This window comes from Mobula hypostoma, chromosome 17 (assembly GCF_963921235.1).
Source record: "Mobula hypostoma chromosome 17, sMobHyp1.1, whole genome shotgun sequence".
Lineage (NCBI taxonomy): Eukaryota > Metazoa > Chordata > Chondrichthyes > Myliobatiformes > Myliobatidae > Mobula > Mobula hypostoma.
Window position 1 is genome coordinate 60,964,564 of NC_086113.1, and position 19,918 is coordinate 60,984,481.

A 19,918-nucleotide genomic window follows, 5' to 3' on the forward strand; every position below is an offset into this window, starting at 1 on the left:
AAGACATTTATCATTGTTAACTGCTTGTTTTCCTAAAAGGCAGTATTTTTGTAATTTTTCTTTACTTTGTTTTTTGTTGTATAGCCCAAGAAATTCAAGTTAAATTATGCAACGTATGGAAAAAAAACAGATGCAGGGTAAGTCTGTCCATCTTAACATTCCCTTAATTCTTTTAATTTTTTGATCCTCAAAGTTTCATTTAGTATAAGAACAGACTAGTTGGAAACAAAACAAAGTAGTAATGTGGAAAAGCAAATCTAACGATGATAATTAAAAGAATTTTAATTCAAGCTATCATTATATTCTGGAACAGCAGCTCTGTATTTGTCCTATAAATCAAGGTGACAATGAGAAGACAGCTTGAACTGCTGTGGCCCTTCTATTGAACAGAGTACTATTAATTTCCAGTTCCAGAGTCTAGACCTAACAATAATGAAGGACTAGCAATATATTTCTGAGCCAGGACGGTGTGTGACCTGCAGATGGTGATATTCCCCTGTCTCTGATGTCCTTGACCTTGGGTCTGGGAAATTCTGTCAGAGCAGCGTGGGTGAGCACCTAATATACATTTTGTAGATAGTACACACAAATATGGTGCTGCACTCATATAGGTGAGTGGAGAGGGTTCCATCTTGCTCCTGATTATGCTGGAAAAGATTTATAGTGTGGGAATGAGTCACTCACTACAGAAATTATTAAATGACAATGTTTGAACTCTAGTTGACCCATTCTTGTGACATAACCATCCTGCAAAAAGACATTTTTGTTTGATATTTGTGAACCTAAATGAAATGAATGACGCAAACTATGAAATAAAATGTGCTTTGGAATATAATAACTAACATTACACACTCAAACTCAATGTTTCTTTACCTTTTCCATCACAAGACACATTAATAAAAACATCCCATAGTGTCAACAGCCCAGTTTCACCTCATGAATATTTAAACAAAACTGGTTCATTGTGAAATGTGGATTTACCATGATGGCGAATTGCTGAAAGCAGCCTGGAAATGGCTTCAGCAATATCAGATATTTATTTTTGTAAGACAACCGCTATCACGTTCTGAGAATACTGAATATTCATTTTCAATATTATAACCATATAACAATTACAGCACGGAAACAGGTCATCTCAGCCCTTCTAGTCCGTGCTGAACGCTTACTCTCAACTAGTCCCACCGATCTGCACTCAGCCCATAACCCTCCATTACTTTCCTGTCCATATGCCTATCCAATTTTTCTCTAAATGACAATATCAAGCCTGCCTCTACCACTTCTACTGGAAACTCGTTCCACACAGCCACCACTCTGAGTAAAGAAGTTTCCCCTCGTGTTATCACTAAACTTTTGCCCCTTAACTCTCAACTTATGTCCTCTTGTTTGAATCTCCCCTACTCTCAATGGAAAAAGCCTATCCACATCAACTATATCTATTCCCCTCACGATTTTAAATACCTCTATCAAGTCTCCCCTCAACCTTCTACGCTCCAAAGAATAAAGACCTAACTTGTTCAGCCTTTCTCTGTAACTCAGGTGCTGAAACCCAGGTAACATTCTAGTAAATCTTCTCTGTGCTCTCTCTATTTTGTTGACATCTTTCCTATAATTCGGTGACCAGAACTGTACACAGTACTCCAAATTTGGCCTTATCAATGCCTTATACAATTTTAGCATTACATCCCAACTCCTATACTCAATGCTCTGATTTATAAAGGCCAGCATAGCAAAAGCTTTCTTCACCACCCTATTCACATGAGATTCCACCTTCAGGGAACTGTGCACCGTTATTCCTAGATCCCTCTGTTCTACTGCATTCTTCAGTGCCCTACCATTTACCATGTATGTCCTATTTTGATTAGTCCTACCAAAATGTAGTACCTCATATTTTTCAGCATTAAATGCCATCTGCCATCTTTCAGCCCACTCTTCTAACTGGCCTAAATCTCTCTGCAAGCTTTGAAAACCTGCTTCATTATCCACAATGCCACCTATCTTAGTATCATGGGCATACTTTCTAATCCAATTTACCACCCCATCATCCAGATCATTAATGTATATGACAAACAACATTGGACCCAGTACAGATCCCTGAGGCACACCACTAGTCACCAGCCTCCAACCTGACAAACAGTTATCCACCACTACTCTCTGGCATCTCCCAGCCAGCCACTGTTGAATCTATTTTACTACTTCAATATTAATACCTAACGATTGAACCTTCCTAACTAACCTTGCATGTGGAATCTTGTCAAGAGCCTTTCTGAAGTCCATATAGACAACATCCACCGCTTTACCCTCGTCAACTTTCCTCTTCTTTAATCATCATACTTTCCATAACTACCTTTCTTGTTTCCCTTACCTTACACAATTTAATATCCTTCTCCTTAGTGAATACCGAAGAAAAGAAATTGTTCAAAATCTCCCCTATCTCTTTTGGCTCCACACATAGCTGTCCACTCTGATTCTCTAAGGGACCAATTTTATCCCTCACTATCCTTTTGCTATTAATATAACTGTGGAAACCCTTTGGATTTATTTTCACCTTACTTGCCAAAGTAACCTCGTATCTTCTTTTAGCTTTTCTAATTTCTTTCTTAAGATTCTTTTTACATTCTTTATATTCCTCGAGCACCTCATTTACTCCATGCTGCGTATATTTATTGTAGATATCTCTCTTTTTCCGAACCAAGTTTCCAATATACCTTGAAAACCATGGCTCACTCAAACTTTTAACCTTTCCTTTCAACCTAACAGGAACATAAAGATTCTGTACCTGCAAAATTTCACCTTTAAATAACCTCCATTTCTCTATTACATCCTTCCCATAAAACAAATTGTCCCAATCCACTCCTAAATCCTTTCGCATCTCCTCAAAGTTAGCCTTTCTCCAATCAAAAATCTCAACCCTGGGTCCAGACCTATCCTTTTCCTTAATTATATTGAAACTAATGGCACTGTGATCACTGGACCCGAAGTGCCCCCCAACACATACCTCTGTCACCTGCCCTATCTCATTCCCTAACAAAAGATCCAACACTGCCCCTTCTCTAGTTGGTACCTCTATGTATTGCTGCAATCACCTATCCTGCACACATTTTACAAACTCCAAACCATCCAGCCCTTTTACGGTATGGGCTTCCCAGTCTGTGTGTGGAAAATTAAAATCTCCGACAATCACAACCTTGTGCTTACTACAAATATCTGCTACCTCCTTACAAATTTGCTCCTCCAATTCTCGCTCCCCATTAGGTGGTCTATAATACACATAATACACCCCTATAAGTGTTACTACACCTTTCCCATTCCTCAATTCCACCCAAATAGCTTCCCTAGATGAGCCCTTTAATCTATCCTGCCAGAGCACCGCTGTAATATTTTCTCTGACAAGCAATGCAACACCTCCCCCTCTTGTCCCTCCGATTCTATCACACCCAAAGCAACGAAATCCAGGAATATTTAGTTGCCAATCACACCCCTTCTGCAACCATGTTTCACTAATAGCTACAACGTCATATTTCCAGGTATCAATCCATGCTCTAAGCTCATCTACCTTTCTTACAATGCTCCTAGCATTAAAATAAATGCATTTAAGAAATTTTCCACCTCTTACTCTCTGTTCATCACTAACGGTGCAAACAACTTTATCATCTTCTTTTTCTTCCTTCTCCCCTACATCTGTTCCTACACTCTTGTTTCCCTCCCCCCTTGTATCTAGTTTAAATCCACTGGAGCCTCTTTAGCAAACCTACCTGCAAGAATATTCGTCCCCCTCCAGTTTAGATGTAAACCATCCAGCTGGAACAGATCCCACCTTCCTTGGAAAACTGCCCAATTATCTGTAAATCTGAAGCCCTCCCTCCTGCACCATGTCTTCAGCCCACGTGTTGATCTGTGCTATCTTACTATTTCTAAACCTGCCTGCACATCCACTGGTAGTAATCCTGAGATTGCTATCTTGGAGGTCCTGTCCTTTAACTTGGCGCCTAACTCCCTAAACTCACCTTTCAGGACCTCCTCACTCTTCCTACCCACGTTATTGGTCCCTACATGGACCACGACATCCGGCTACTCACCCTCCCTCTTGAGAATACTGAGAACTCGATCCAAGATATCACGGACTCTGGCACCAGGGAAGCAACAGACCATCCGGGATTCTCAATCTCTTCCACAGGACCTCTTATCTGTCCCCCTAACTATCGAATCCCCTATCACTACTGCTCTGCTCTTTTCCCTCCTTCCCTTCTGGGTTGAGGGTCCAATCTCGGTGCCAGAGACGCAACCACTGCAACTTGTCCCTGGTAGGTCGTCCCCACCAACAGTATCCAAAAGGGTATACTTATTATTTATGGGAACGACCACAGGGGTGCTCTGCTCATTCTGTCTGTTCCCCTTCCCTCTCCTGACAGTCACCCAGCTACCTTTCTCCAGACTCCTAGGGGTGACTATCTCCCTGCAACTCCTGTTTATTTCTGCCTCTGCCTCACGAATGATTCGCAGTTCATCCAGCTCCATCTCCAGTTCCCTAACACGGTTTGTCAGGAGCTGCAGCTGGATGCACCTTTCACAGGTGTAGTCATCAGGGACAATTGTGCTTGCCCTGACTTCCCACATACTGAAAATGGAGCACTCAACTGCCCTAACTGCTGCCTCCATTACCTACTGTTAAGTTAATTAGAGTAATTAAAGGAGTTGGGAATTGGGATAATGTTTTTGCAGGGAAATGTACTATGGTGAAGGAACCATGGGTGACAAGTGAGGTGGAAAATCTAGTCAGGAGGAAGAAGGCAGCATACATGAGGTTTAGGAAGCAAGGATCAGATGGATCTATTGAGGAATATAGGGAAGCAAGAAAGGAGGTTAAGAAAGGACTGAGAAGAGCAAGTAGGGGGCATGAGAAGGCCTTGGCGAGTAGGGTAAAGGAAAACCCCAAGGCATTCTTCAATGATGTGAAGAAAAAAAGGATGACAGGAGTGAAAGTAGGACCGATTAGAGATAAAGGTGGGAAGTGAGTGAGGTCCTCAATGAATACTTCTCTTCGGTATTCACCAATGAGAGGGAACTTGATGATGGTGAGGACAATATGAGTGAGGTTGATGTTCTGGAGCATGCTGATATTAAGGGAGAGGAGGTGTTGGAGTTGTTAAAATACATTAGGACAGATAAGTCCCCGGGGCCTGACAGAATATTCCCCAGGGTGCTCCACGAGGCAAGAGAAGAGATTGCTGAGTCTCTGGCTAGGATCTTTATGTCCTCGTTGTCCACAGGAATGGTACCGGAGGATTGGAGGGAGGCGAATGTTGTTCCCTTGTTCAAAAAAAGTAGTAGGGATAGTCCGGGTAATTATAGACTAGTGAGCCTTGCGTCTGTGGTGGGAAAGCTGTTGGAAAAGATTCGTAGAGATAGGATGTATAGGCATTTAGAGAATCATGGTATGATCAGGGACAGTCAGCATGGATTTGTGAAGGGCAGATCGTGTCTAACAAGCTTGATAGAGTTCTTTGAGGAGGTGACCAGGCATGTAGATGAGGGTAGTGCAGTGGATGTGATCTATATGGATTTTAGTAAGGCACTTGACAAGGTTCCACACGGTAGGCTTATTCAGAAAGTTAGAAGGCATGGGATCCAGGGAAGTTTGGCCAGGTGGATTCAGAATTGGCTTGCCTGCAGAAGGCAGAGGGTGGTGGTGGAGGGAGTACATTCAGATTGGAGGATTGTGACTAGTGGTGTCCCACAAGGATCTGTTCTGGGACCTCTACTTTTCATGATTTTTATTAACGACCTGGATGTTGGGGTAGAAGGGTGGGTTGGAAAGTTTGCAGACGACACAAAGGTTGGTGGTGTTATAGATAGTGTAGAGGGTTGTCAAAGATTGCAGAGAGACATTGATAGGATGCAAGTGTGGGCTGAGAAGTAGCAGATGGAGTTCAACCCGGAGAAGTGTGAGGTGGTACACTTTGGAAGGACAATCTCCAAGGCAGAGTACAAAGTAAATGGCAGGATACTTGGTAGTGTGAAGGAGCAGAGGGATCTCAGGGTACATGTCCACAGATCCCTGAAAGTTGCCTCACAGGTGGATAGGGTAGTTAAGAAAGCCTATGGAGTGTTAGCTTTCATAAGTCGAGGGATAGAGTTTAAGAGTTGCGATGTAATGATGCAGCTCTATAAAACTCTGGTTAGGCCACACTTGGAGTACTGTGTCCAGTTCTGCTCACCTCACTATAGGAAGGATGTGGAAGCATTGGAAAGGGTACAGAGGAGAATTACCAGGATGCTGCCTGGTTTAGAGAGTATGGATTATGATCAGATATTAAGGGAGCTAGGGCTTTACTGTTTGGAGAGAAGGAGGATGAGAGGAGACATGTTAGAGGTGTACAAGATAATAAGAGGAATAGATAGAGTGGATAGCCAGCGCCTCTTCCCCAGGGCACCACTGCTCAATACAAGAGGACATGGCTTTAAGGTAAGGCGTGGGAAGTTCAAGGGGGATATTAGAGGAAGGTTTTTTACTCAGAGGGTGGTTGGTGCGTGGAATGCACTGCCTGAGTCAGTGGTGGAGGCAGATACACTAGTGAAGTTTAAAAGACTACTAGACAGGTATATGGAGGAATCTAAGGTGGGGGCTTATATGGGAGGCAGGGTTTGAGGGTCGGCACAACATTGTGGGCCAAAGGGCCTGTACTGTGCTGTACTATTCTATGATCTATGTTCTATTAGTTTACCCGGCCTTACCTCACTGGGAGTGAATCTCGTCCTCAGCCTCTGCTCGCCGAATCCTCTCGAACCAAAGCCTTCCTACTCTGCCGCCTGCTCCGTTAATCAGCTTGCTTTTTTAAACTCTCCCGCTGCCTCACTTTCACACGCTTGCGTAGTCGGCCCCGTTCAAATGCCGAAGAAATGACCCTTCAACTGCTGAAGAATATTCTATTCTACTCCTCTTGAAATGAATGCTAACATTGCATTTGCGTTCCTCACCACAGACTCAACAGGCAAGTTAACTTTTTGGGAATCCTGCACAAGGACCCCCTAGTCAGTTTGTGTCTCAATTTTTTTGTATTTTCTCTCCGTTTTGAAAATAATCAGCCTTCTAATTTCTTCTACCAAAATGCATGAGCATACACTTCCCGACACTGTATTCCATCTGCCTCTTTGTCCATTCTCCTAAGACCTTCTGTAGACTCTCTACTTCCTCAAAACTACCTGCTCTCTACCTATCTTCATATAATTCATATTGCAACAAAGTCATCAATTCTATTATCGAAATCATTAAAATATGACTTAAAAGAATCGGTCCCAAAAACGGACCCCTGTGGAATACCAGTAGTCACCGGCAGCCAGTCGAAATAGGTTCCCTTCATTCCCATTCTTTGCCTCCTGCTAATCAGCCACTACTTTATCGATGCTAGAATCTTTCCTGTAATAGCATGGGCTCTCAGTTTGTTAAGCAGTCTCATGTGTGGAACCTTGTCAAAGTCTTTCTGAAAATCAAAGTACATAACATCAGCCAATTTTCCTTTGTCTATCCTGTTTCGTACTTCTTCAAAGAATTTCTACAGAGTTGTCAGGCAAGAGTTCTCCTTGCTGACTACTACTGCCTCTTTTGTCATGTGCCTCCAAGTACCTCATCCGTAATAATCGACTCCAACATCTTCGCACTGAGGTCAGACTAATTGGCCTATAGTTTCCTTTCTTCTGCCTCTCTTGAAGTGTGGAATGACATTTGCAATTTTCCCGTCTTTTGCAACCATTCCAGAATATAGTGATTCTTGAAAAATCATTTTATTAATGCTTCCACAATCTCTTCAGCTACCTCTTTCAGAACCATCTGGTCCAGGTGACTTATCTACCTTCAGACCTTCCAGTTTCCAAAGAACCTTCTCTCTAGTTATGGTAACATCACACGCTTCATGCCCCCTGACACCTTGAACTTCCACCATGTTGCTAGTGTCTTCCACAGGGAAGACTGATGCAAAATACTTGTTCATTCCATCTGCATTTTCGTTGTCCTCCATTGCAACCTCTCCAGCTTTGTTTTCCAGCAGTCCGATATCCGCTGTCACCTCTCTTTTACACTTTATGGATCTGAAGAGACTTTTGGTATCTTCTTTGATACCATTGGCTAGCTTACTTTTGTATGCCATCTTTACCTTCCTAATGACTTCTGGTTGCCTTTTGTTGGTTTTTAAAAACTTCTCAATCCTCTAACTTCCCACTAATTTTTGCTGTTATATGCTCTCTCTTTGGCTTTTATGTTGGCTTTGACTTCTTGTTAGCTATAGTTAGGTCTTTTTGCCTTTGGATTACTTCTTCCTCTTCGGGATATATCTATTCTGTGCCTCCCGAATTGCTTCCAGAAATTCCAGCCATTGCTGCTCTGCCATCATCCTTGCCAGTGTTCTTTTCCATCAATTCTGGCCAACTCCTTTCTCATGCCTCTGTAATTCCCTTTACTCCATTGATACATCTGATTTTAATTTCTCCTTCTCAAATTTCAGGGTGAATTCGATCATATTATGATCACTTCCTCCTGAGGGTTCTGTTACCTTAAGCTCTCTAATCAATTCCGGTTCATTGCACAATACCCAATCCAGAATAGCTAGTAGGCTCAACGACGAGCTGTTCGAATAAGATTGAAAGAGTGCAGATGTGCCCAAACTTAATTACCGTTTTGCAATGCATCATCAGTTTGGGAAATTGCTGCTAACCCATTGCTGAAATATTCTTACTGGTTTTATTGCACATGAATTTCAAGGAAACAGTTCCAAGCAAATAGATAATTCCAGTATTGAAAAATTGCTGCTGAACCATGGAGACATCCTAATTTAATTTTTGCTGCACTTTCATTTGGATCAAACCCATGTAGTTTATTTATTTGTTGAGATAAAATGCGGAGTAGCCTTTCTGGCCCTTCGAACTACACCGCCTAGCAACTCCCAATTTAACCCTAGCCTAATCATGGGACGTTTTACCAATTAACCTATGAACAGCCTCGTCTTTGGACCGTGGGAGGAAACCCATGTGGTCAAGGAGAGAACGTACAAGCTCCTCCCAGGCAATGGCGGGAACTGAACACGGGTTGCTGGTACCCACAATGCTACTATGCCACCCCAGTGTGTTGGAGAGATTACTTGTTTTCTTGTACTGTTATATCTGTATCATTCAGATACCAGTTTATATTATAACCACATGGGAAACCTTGTAACATCAGCAACTTACTTCTCTCAACTCACACAAATGTAATAGAAGTTTTCCCATAGTAAAACTAATGTGCTTCGTATGCACATCCTACCCATAAGACACAGGAGCAGAATTCTGCTTAGGAACAGAACATGGATATTCCCCTTTCAGTAAGAAAAAGTGTCTCTAGGGCCCATGCTTCCCTTATTCATTTATTATTGCTTCATCAATTCAACTTGGCGAAACAACCCTGGAAAACATGGACCACTTTCTGTATCTTGGAAGTCACCTCTCCTCCGAGATTCAACATCATCTTAAATGCGCTGGAATAGCTTTTGGATGTCTCCGAACAAAAGTCTTTCCTGATCGTGACATCCAAACAGACACCAAAATGTTAGTGTACAAAGCAGTGGTAATCCCAACACTCCTGTATGCATCAGAAACCTGGACAACATACTGACGACATCTGAAGGCACTTGAAAAGTTCCATCAACGCTGTCTTCGAAACATCTTAAATATCAGCTGGGAAAATAGAAGAACCAACGTCAGTGTACTAAATGAAGCAAAAACAACAAGCATTGAAGTCTACGTCATCAAGAACCAACTAAGATGGAGCAGTCATGTTGTTCGGATGAAAGACGAACGTCTGCCGAAACAAATCTTCTACTCCCAGCTTACAGAAGGCAAACGTAAAAGAGGTGGACAACAGAAGAAATTCAAAGACGTCTTAAGAGCCAACATGAAGAAATGTAACATCGACATTAACAATTGGGAAACCAATGCCAAGGACAGGAAACTCTGGCAAGCCATCATCCGAGAAGGAACAGCAACTTTCGAAGCCAACAGGTGTGCAGAATTAGAAGGAAAGAGAGGCAGCAACAACCAAAGCCCGATCTGCCATCTGGCACTACCTGTCCTGAATGTGGAAGAACTTTCAAAGCCAAGATTGGACTCATAAGCCACTTGAGAGCCCATAAGTAGATCAACAGAATGAAGACTATCATCCTCGACCTCGAGGGATAGCCACGACAATTATTACTTCTCCTAATGGGCAGAGCTCTTCTACCATTGTTTCGGTTGCAAATTCTGGTTAATTTGGGGCACTTCAGGATCAATACATTTTGGCCCAATTAAGCAGCTGCCCCACTTAGCAGTTTCATGGAAATTGTTAAGGACGTGTAAAAATGTCAAATTGAGTTACAAAGTATGTATTCAAATGAAATACAGAACAAATTCAAACTCTGCCAATACTGCTATGGTACTATACATACATATTGATATACATATATATATATCTCGACAGAGGAATCTATCCGTGTTACGTTCATTCGCCTGTAAATAAACAAAATCAGCGCAGACACCTTGTGCAGATAATAGGTTACCTTCATACAATGTTATCGGTAATTGCATCCTACAAATCTTCAGGTATTATAGCATTTATAAGACCATAAGACAAAGGAGCAGAAGTCGGCCATTTGGCCCATCGAGTCTGCTCCGCCATTTTATCATGAGCTGATCCATTCTCCCATTTAGTCCCACTCCCCCGCCTTCTCACCATAACCTTTGATGCCCTGGCTACTCAGATACCTATCAATCTCTGCCTTAAATACACCCAATGACTTGGCCTCCACTGCTGCCCATGGCAACAAATTCCATAGATTCACCACCCTCTGACTAAAAAAATTTCTTCACATTTCTGTTCTGAATGGGCACCCCTCAATCCTTAAGTTATGCCCTCTTGTACTAGACTCCCCCATCATGGGAAACAACTTTGCCACATCCACTCTGACCATGCCTTTCAACATTGGAAATGTTTCTGAGGTCTCCCCTCATTCTTCTAAACTCCAAGGTATACAGTCCAAGAGCAGACAAACGTTCCTCATATGTTAACCCTCTCATTCCCGGAATCATTCTAGTGAATCTTCTCTGTACCCTCTCCAACGTCAGCACATCCTTTCTTAAATAAGGAGACCAAAACTGCCTTCAAATTCTTCATAGTTCCTAACTCAATAAAGTAATAAAATAATTTCATTTTCACTTCCGGCCACTTCTGGCATCTCGAAGCCTGAATACTTGAAACCTCAGTGAGCAAAACAGTTTTGAATTGCCTTGCTGCTTATTTCTTGTCAACCATCAGTGACAAAAATTGCTGCTTTTTGAAGATAAACAAGCAGCTGATGCTATTTAAAAACTGTTCATTCTAAGCACAGTGTAGTGTCCCAGGGGCTATGCAAGTGCACTTGACTGACGCTGGTTCAAAAATGTTCAGCCACAGTTTCCTGCCCCAATTAAGTAGCATAGTGTTCCAATTAAGCAAAGGGAATCCAGGCTATTTTCTTAATTAGTTTTGGTTCTTTAAGAGCTGCTCCATATAAGCAGCCAGTCCAATTAATCGGAATCCACTGTACTTCCTGGTGCAGGTCACCAGCTCATCAGGACTTTTGTTCAATCCAATATGTAAGAAAATAAAAACTCGTTCCATATTATGGAGGCATGCTGGTTCTTCCTCCTCAATATGAAACTTCACCCTGAATGTTGCCCCTCCAGTTATGCTGCCTGGAAGTTATTTAAGAGGTTTTTAAAATGTTTATCAATATTCCTGATGCTACCCTTTCAGCCTTGTTTGAGAACATGCATGTTGAATCAACCTACAAAACAATTTTTCTGCTGAATGTCATTTTCCCCCTAAATGTTTCTAATAACTGTGAATGTTTCAATGTAGTAATTTATAATACTATTTGAAAGGAAAACCTCTAATTTCATGATCTGCATTGAGCCTAAAATTACTTTCGGTATCTCTTTACACTCTGATCAAATCAAATTTTCAGTGACAGTATATTAATGTATTTTTCTCTTTACAACAAATTAAGCAAACTGTAAGCATTTCTCCAGCACTCTCAGACATGATCACACCATCTTTATCATTTGCACCTGGTTTTCATTTTGATCATTCAAACCTTTGGGGGAAAATATCGTCATTGGCAATAGTTGAATGTTTGATTACATTTTGCCGTTTCATCGTACTTGACACGATGATATGTCATGCAGGTTTCTCCCCTAAAAGAGAAAACAACTTGGTTTGCAGAAATGAAAACTTGACATGCAAATAATTTGCAGATGTGGCAGCTTATCCATTTGACTTTGTATAATTATGCTCAGTTTCAATTCCAGTGGATGTGGACGTTTATGAGTCTTGTATTTTTAAACATGTATTCATTTTCTTAACTTGACTAATGGTAGAGGTCCATGGCATAGAAAAAAGTCTGGAAACCCCTGGTTTGGAGGGATATAGGCCAAATGTAGGCAAATGCCACCACATTGGATAAATAAATTGTCACCACAGACAAGTTGGACCAAAAAACCTGATTCAATGCTGTACAACTTTGTGACTCTCGGGCCTTCATGAGTCAGGGCATTGAGTATAGATGTTGGACGTCATGATATGGTTCCACAGGAAGCTGATGAACCCACAGTTGGATTATTGTGCTCAGAAATCAGATGTTATTAAACAAGAAAGAGTGCAGAAAAGATTTACAGGATGTTACCAGGACTCAAGGGTCTGAGTTAGATGGAGAGATTGCACAGACCAGCACTTTATTCCTTAAAGGTTAGGTGGCTCTGAACGATCAGGGGCACAGAGAACATGAATGCATTTGCTCTTTTTCCTAGAGTTGGGGAATGAAGAACCAGAGGGACAACACTTAATAGGAACTTGAGGGGCTTTTTCAAAAAAACAGAGTTATATCTATGTGGAATGAGCCGCCAGAGGAAGTGACTAGGTCAGTTACCATTGTAGTTTTACACAAATAAAACAAAATGAGATGTTTTATGTTTAACAAAACCTATGACACGTTTTATTGAACTCCAAAACCTAAACACCAGAGCACGCTAAAAATCCTTACCTAGCAATATTATCACGTCAGGCCAGCCTCTTAAAGCAAAACTCCAGCTCAATGTCGGTCATTGTGAATTATGTACATTTTCACCAATTACGTTACCCTAAGCAGCTCCTGCCCCCCACCCCCAGAATTCACTAAAACCAGCATTGTGAATGTGCCTGGGGTCCAGCTCAGGTCCTGTGTTCCAAAGGTGTGTTGACACGCTCACAGTCATGTTGTGACTCTAAATCTTGGTGGGCCGGTTTAGGGTGATCTACCAAAATACTTACCAAGGTTTACCCCTATTATCTATGTTAAAGGTCCTTTCTCTCTGTTCCAAAACACAGAACGGATAAAGTAAGAGGGCCTAAGGGGATGTTGGTTTGCTTCATGGCAGACAAAAACAAATGAGGCGGAATATGGGTCAACAGGATCCCAAGAGTGCTGTACGCAGTGATGGGAGGTAGGAGTAGGTGAAGAGGAATTGAATTTACTGAGGAGGGTGGAACGCTGTTGAGAGGCCGACCAGATGGCTGTGAAATCACCTGGCACTCATAATACCTCCCTGTATACCAACTCAGCCGCAGATGACCATAGGTCCTCTTTTGGAGGGGTTCTGAACCCTGGCAGGACCCATGGGAGAGGATCATTGGTCAGGCAAGTCCTCAGAGCAGCCTTTAAGGAGCGGTGAAACTGCTTGCATAGGCAGCACGTTGTGGTGTGATGTTGCTTAACACTGAAGTTCTGGGCCATCACAGGTCCGAAATGCATTGGGGACTGTGGTCAGAGGAAATATCAGATGGGATGCAAACTGAGAAACCCAGGTACTCATGAATGCCTGAGCCATGTCGATGCTGGAGGGATGACCTCTGCCACGTGGTGGGACGGTCCATCATGGTAAGAAGGTGCATGAAACCATGGGAGGGAGGAAGAGGACCAACCAGGTCCACATTAACATGGTAAAACCATCGCTCAGGGACCTCAAAAGGTGCCAATGGCACCTGAACATGACAGTTAAGTTTTGCCCACTGGCACTCTACACAGGCTGCAGTCCAATCACGCACATCCTTTCTGAGTCTATGCCAAACAAACTTTAATGCTGAAGGGTCTGGGCTCAAAACATCGACTACTTTTTTTCCCCAATAGATGCTGGCCTTACTTGCTGCATTTCTCCAGCATTTTCTGTGTAGTGCTTAGATTTTCAGCATCTGCAGATATTCTCTTGTTTGAAACTTTAGTGCAACCAATTTCTATTAGGCATTCCAGCCTGGATGCGAGAGGCCATGTGTAGAATCGAAAACAGCTTTTCTCCAGTTTGTAGGCATGGCAGCTGGTTGAGACATCGCACAGGAGAGAAACCTCAGCTTCCCCGAAATTGATGTCAGCCAACCGCAGGCCCATGACTACCATTCTGTAAGCCTGGACCTCTAGGTCAGTAACTTGATTGACTGCTGTGCTGGCAAGGTCAACTGTTATGTGTCTCAGTGGCTGGCCGTGAGAGGCAATCAGCCGCGGCATTATTTTTCCCCTTTGATACATTGTATATCCGTTGTCAACTCAGATATGTAGGCCAGATGGTGTTGCTACCATGCAGACCAAGGGTCTGATATTTTGGCCATCACATGCACAAGTGGTTTATGGTCAACGAAGGCTGTGAAATGGCGCTCCTGTAGAGGAAAACGAAAATGACAGCCCCATAGAGACAGAGAAGCTTACGATTAAACGTGCTGTACTTCTGTTTGGGGGGGGGGGAGGTGGGTAGACCTACCAGCTGAAGGCGAACGGCTGCCACACATCTCTGACCAACTATCCGTGCACATATTCTGAGGCATCAGTAGTAATGGCTATAGGTGCATTGGGGAGCGAGTGTGCCAGTAGGGTTGTGTTTGAAAGAACTCGTTTGGTGCCATCAAATGCCCTGGTCATGTCCGCTGTCTAGTCAAGCATTTGGTTAGGGGCATTGCCTTTGAGCACACTATGCAAGGAGAGCAGCTCGTGGAATGAATGGTGATAGAAATTCACCATGTCTCAAAACTCCTGTAGTTTTTTTAGTAGTGTAAGGTGGTGGGAAATCCATAAATGCTACCTTTGATGGGAGGGGTTTTGCACCTTCTGCGGAGATGCGATGGCTGAGAAAGTCAATGGTTGACAACCCAAACTATCATTTAGCAGGGCTCATAATCAACCCATGTTGGCCTAAGTGCTTGAAAATTGTGCAGAGATGAGACATATGTTCACATCCCAGTAAACAAAGAAAATTAAAGTCTTAATACAGAGTCCAGCAGCTGTATGAAAGTTGGATGTATTTTTCAGCCCAAACAGCATGTGCAGAAACTTAGAAAGGCCCAATGGGATTATCACAGCTGTTTTGGGAATATCCTCTAAGCACACAGGCTGCTGATGGTATCCCCTAACTAGATAGACTTTGGAAAAAAATTAACTTTCTGGCTAAGCAAGCTGAAAAGTCTTGAATGTGTGGGACTGGATAACAACCAGGGGTGATGGCCTTGTTAAGGTGTCGGTAATCACCATGTGGGTGGCAACCACAAGCAGACTTGGGGACCATATGGAGGGGTTAAGCCCAAGGGGTATTGGTGTAGAATGCTGACTCTTTCCATGTTGGCAAACTCATTTGTTTGAAACCATTTCTGGGTGCATTCTCCACCTGTGGGCATGGACTGGCATGCCATTTGTGGGAATGTAGTGTTCGACCCCATGTTTTGTGACTGTAATGGAGAACTTGGGCTCGGTGAGGCCTGGAAATTTGCCCAGCAGTCAAGTCAACTCACATGTAATGGTGCATGTGCTTGAGTTGTTGTGGGGAGCTTACCGGGGGAGCAGGGCAACGACCCTAAGTCCTTGACATCCACAAGCCGGCAGTTCTTAAGATCGACTAATAATCCTTGGGCACACAGGAAATCTGCTCCGAGCAGAGGCCTAGCTACTTTAGCCAGGACGGTCCCATGTGTATTGAAGCAAGCAATTCTGTCATGTCTCTTAGAAACATAGAAAATAGGTGCAGGAGTAGGCCATTCAGCCCTTCGGCCCTTCGAGCCTGCACTGCCATTCAGTATGATCATGGCTAATCATCCAACTCAGAACCCTGTACCAGCCTTCCCCTCAATAACCCCTGATCCCTTTAGCCACAAGGGTCATATCTAACTCCCTCTTAAATATTGCCAATGAACTGGCCTCAATTGTTTCCTGTGGCAGAGAATTCCACAGATTCACCACTCTCTGTGTGAAGAAGTTTTTCCTAATCTCAGTCCTAAAAGGCTTCCCCTTTATCCTCAGACTGTGACCCCTCATTCTGGACTTCCCCAACATCGGGAACAATCTTCCTGTATCTAGCCTGTCAAATCCGTTTAGGATTTTATATGTTTCAATAAGATCCCCCCTCAATCTTCTAAATTCTAACGAGTATAAGCCTAGTCGATCCAGTCTTTCATCATATGAAAGTTCTGCCATCTCAGGAATCAATCTGGTGAACCTTCTTTGTATTCCCTCTATGGCAAGGATGTCTTTCCTCAGATGAGGGGACCAAAACTGCACACGATAAACCCTCTTGGGTCTGGATCCTGGCTGCCGTTGGCAGCCTCCAGTGAGGTTTTGTTACTCTTTGTCTTCTCCTCAATTGGCAATGCTGGCAGCACACTCACCTGAGCACCTGTGTCACACAAGAAGTGTCGCCCTGAAAGAGTGTTCGTAATGTACAGTAGACAACCCTGGCAGCTGGAACCCACTGTGTTCACAGACCTCTGATGTTCCGATGCACTGGGACTGTCAAAACTGCAAGGCGGTCAGCACTTCCTAGCATTCCTACCAAAGTGAGCATGATCAAAACACAGGGCTGGTGTTGTCTGTTTCACAGTCGCGGGCATCCTAATGCTCGGGGCCTTGCTGACTGGGCTTATTGAGGTAGAGAAAGGAGGAAGAATGATGTACCGTTGCCCAGCTGAGTGTAGACTATCAGCCATACTAGCAAGCTCTGTATAGTCATTCACGGGTGCATTAGCGAGAGCTATGCAACGTGGATCAGGCATTTGCTGCATGAAGAGTTCTTCAAAAATAAAACGAGGGTGATTTCCCGGGCGAAACAGCATGTGGTCCATTTGCTCCGAAGGCCTTACATCGCCAGGACTGGGGAAGGAGAGCAACTATTTGGCATGCTTAGACTCCAATAGTTCAAAAGTCTGTTAAAGGTGAGTTTTCAGTGATTGGTATTTATAATTTTCAGGTGGGTGTTCAAGCAGACTCACCCCACTCACAGCTGTGGAATTACTGAGTGATGCTACCACATAGTAGAATTTGGTGTCGTCCAGGGAGATTTCTCACACAGCGAACTGGGCCTCAGCTTGTATGAGCCAAATGACAGTATTTTGCTCCCAAAACTCCAGCAGCTTCAAAGCAGCTGCGCTGGCGGACATATTCAATAACTCTAGAATCGTCCCAGAGCACCAGGGTAACCAATGTAGGTTTTACATAAACAAAATAAAAAGTGACACATTTTATGTTTAACAAAACCCATAACACATTTTATTGAACTCCAAAACCTAAATACCAAAGCACGCTAAAAATCCTTACCTAATAACGTCATCACGTCAGACCAGCCTCTTAATGGAAAACCCCAACGCAAAAGTTCATTTATTATCAATGTATACAACTCTGAAATTCTTCTCCTGGTAGTCATGAAACCAAGAAAGAAAAGAATGGCATCAACCCTAAATCCTCCTCTCCCACACCAAAAAAAGAGAAAAATCAGGTGGAAAACACAGAATATAAAGAACTATAAGATTGGGAAAAAAAAATCTGTAGACCAAGCCTATATCCAAAACACAGAAAACCTGGGTAACATTCTCCAGGCACTGTGGCAGGCTCTCCCCTCTCCAGTAGTAGAGCGATCAAAAGGCAAGCAGCCAGCACTCATCATCCACATTCATCTCAATGTTTCAGTCTCCTTCGTCCTTTAATCTGCACACGATTGGAGCTTTAATCGGCAAAAATAAAGTCAAACATTGGCTTGTACCCCATCCTGCAGCCTGCTTGCCATGAGGTTCCCACATGCTGCATCCCAGAATCCTCTTGGACACCGCAGATTGCTGGAACACCCAAACGATCTCCAAGTAGCAAATCACACCCAAGATGAAAAACAAATGTAAAAGAGGTAAAAGGAGTGAAATATGGTTCATGATCTATCCAGGAGATGTCAACTGAAGGAGCGTTGTACGCAGGCGCCATCTTGACTGGAAGTTGGCCAAATGCAGTCAAATAGAACCAGGGGCACCTTGAGACAACTTGGTCTGCATGGACTAGTTGGGGCGAAGGGCTTGTTTCTATGCTGCATACCTCGAAAACTCTTATGTTCAAGCTTGATCATTTATAGTTATACTCTCATTGTCAGGGTTAATGTATGAGGAGCGTTTGGTGGCTGCTGGGCCTGTACTTACTGGAATTTAGAAGAATGAGGGAGGATCTCATTGAAACCTATCAAATATTCAAAGGCTTAGATAGGGTGGATGTTTTCTATAGTGCAGGAGTCTAGGACCAGAGGGCATAACCTCAGAATAAACGTACCTTTAGAACAGATGAGGAAGAATTTCTTTAACCAGATTGTGGTGAATCTGTGCAATTCATTGCCATAGGCGACTGTGGAAGCCACATCATTGGGTATATTTAAAGCGGAGGTTGATAGGTTCTTGTTTAGTAAGGGTGTCAAAGGTAAGAAGTCAGAAAAATAGGGTTGAGAGGGATAATAAATCAGCCATGAAGGAAAAGCAGAGCAGACTTGATGAGCCAAATTCTTTTCCTATGTCTTTGGGTTTTATAGTCATACAACATGGAAACAGGCCCTCGGAGCACTATGTCTTTGCCAACCATCAAGCACCTATCTTCCCTAATCTCAATACCTATATGTTGTGCGTACACTACATTCAAGTTAATGGCCAAATAACCCACCAACCTGCATGTTTTTGGAATATGCGAGGAAACTAGAGCACACAGAGGAAACACACGCAGTCACAAGGAAAATGTGTGCTAGGTGTTTCACAATGTAATAATCAAACCCACTAACTGTTGTGCCTTTAATACTGTTCACAAATCTACTTGATATTGATTGAATTTTAACCACTTACAAGGTGTGTAGCATGAGCGGTGTCTTGCATCTGAACATCAGAATAGTAACACCATACAATACTTTTAATATGTGCACAAAATTAGTTTTTATTCATTTTTCATTCATCTATATTTTGTTTTCCTCAACCCCAAAATTCTATTATGCTGAAGCACTGGTTGGGAAACAGTGGATGGGCATCGATGCAGAATAATCCAGTTACTTTGTAAATTATAAACTAGTAATCGGTCACAACAACTAGTATTAACTAGTGACTGGCTGAATAAGATGGCCTGCCATCAACTGCATCGAGCTGTTGCAGAGATATTTTAAATGGTTCTTTCTTTTCATCCAACTACTATGACTGAAGGACTTTTTCATTTCACTTTCATTTTAACTGCACATGTACAGCTTCATTTGCACTTATATGGTTGAATGATAATTAAACTTCAAATTGTTTGATGACTTCCTCTTTCCACTTTGTCAAGCATGGTTATGGCTTCAATTCCATTATTTACTGTACCAACATCACACTTCCAAGCTGTCAGTGACTGCTTAAATTATAGCCTACAAGGGAACAACTGGCTTTATTTGTTCCTGGATTAAACATGTTACTTCTTGATTGCAATGAGATCTTTCGAAGACTTCTTTTGCACTACATTTCAAACATGTCTACCTTTTCTGCTTCTTTTTGCAGTCGTTCATGACAATACAATATCACAGGGAAACCAGTCTTCATGCTGCTCTCATTTTT

At 42.7% G+C, this 19,918-nt stretch overlaps 1 protein-coding gene across 1 annotated transcript in view; it reads left to right on the forward strand.

Annotated features, from left to right (window-relative positions):
- Nucleotides 1–19,918, forward strand: part of LOC134358065 (tRNA selenocysteine 1-associated protein 1-like) — a 51,716-nt gene that overhangs the window by 5,191 nt on the left and 26,607 nt on the right. Inside the window, exon 4 of the mRNA XM_063069983.1 lies at nt 85–137. Coding sequence (XP_062926053.1) covers nt 85–137 — 53 coding nt within the window. The remainder of the gene's footprint in view (nt 1–84; nt 138–19,918) is intronic.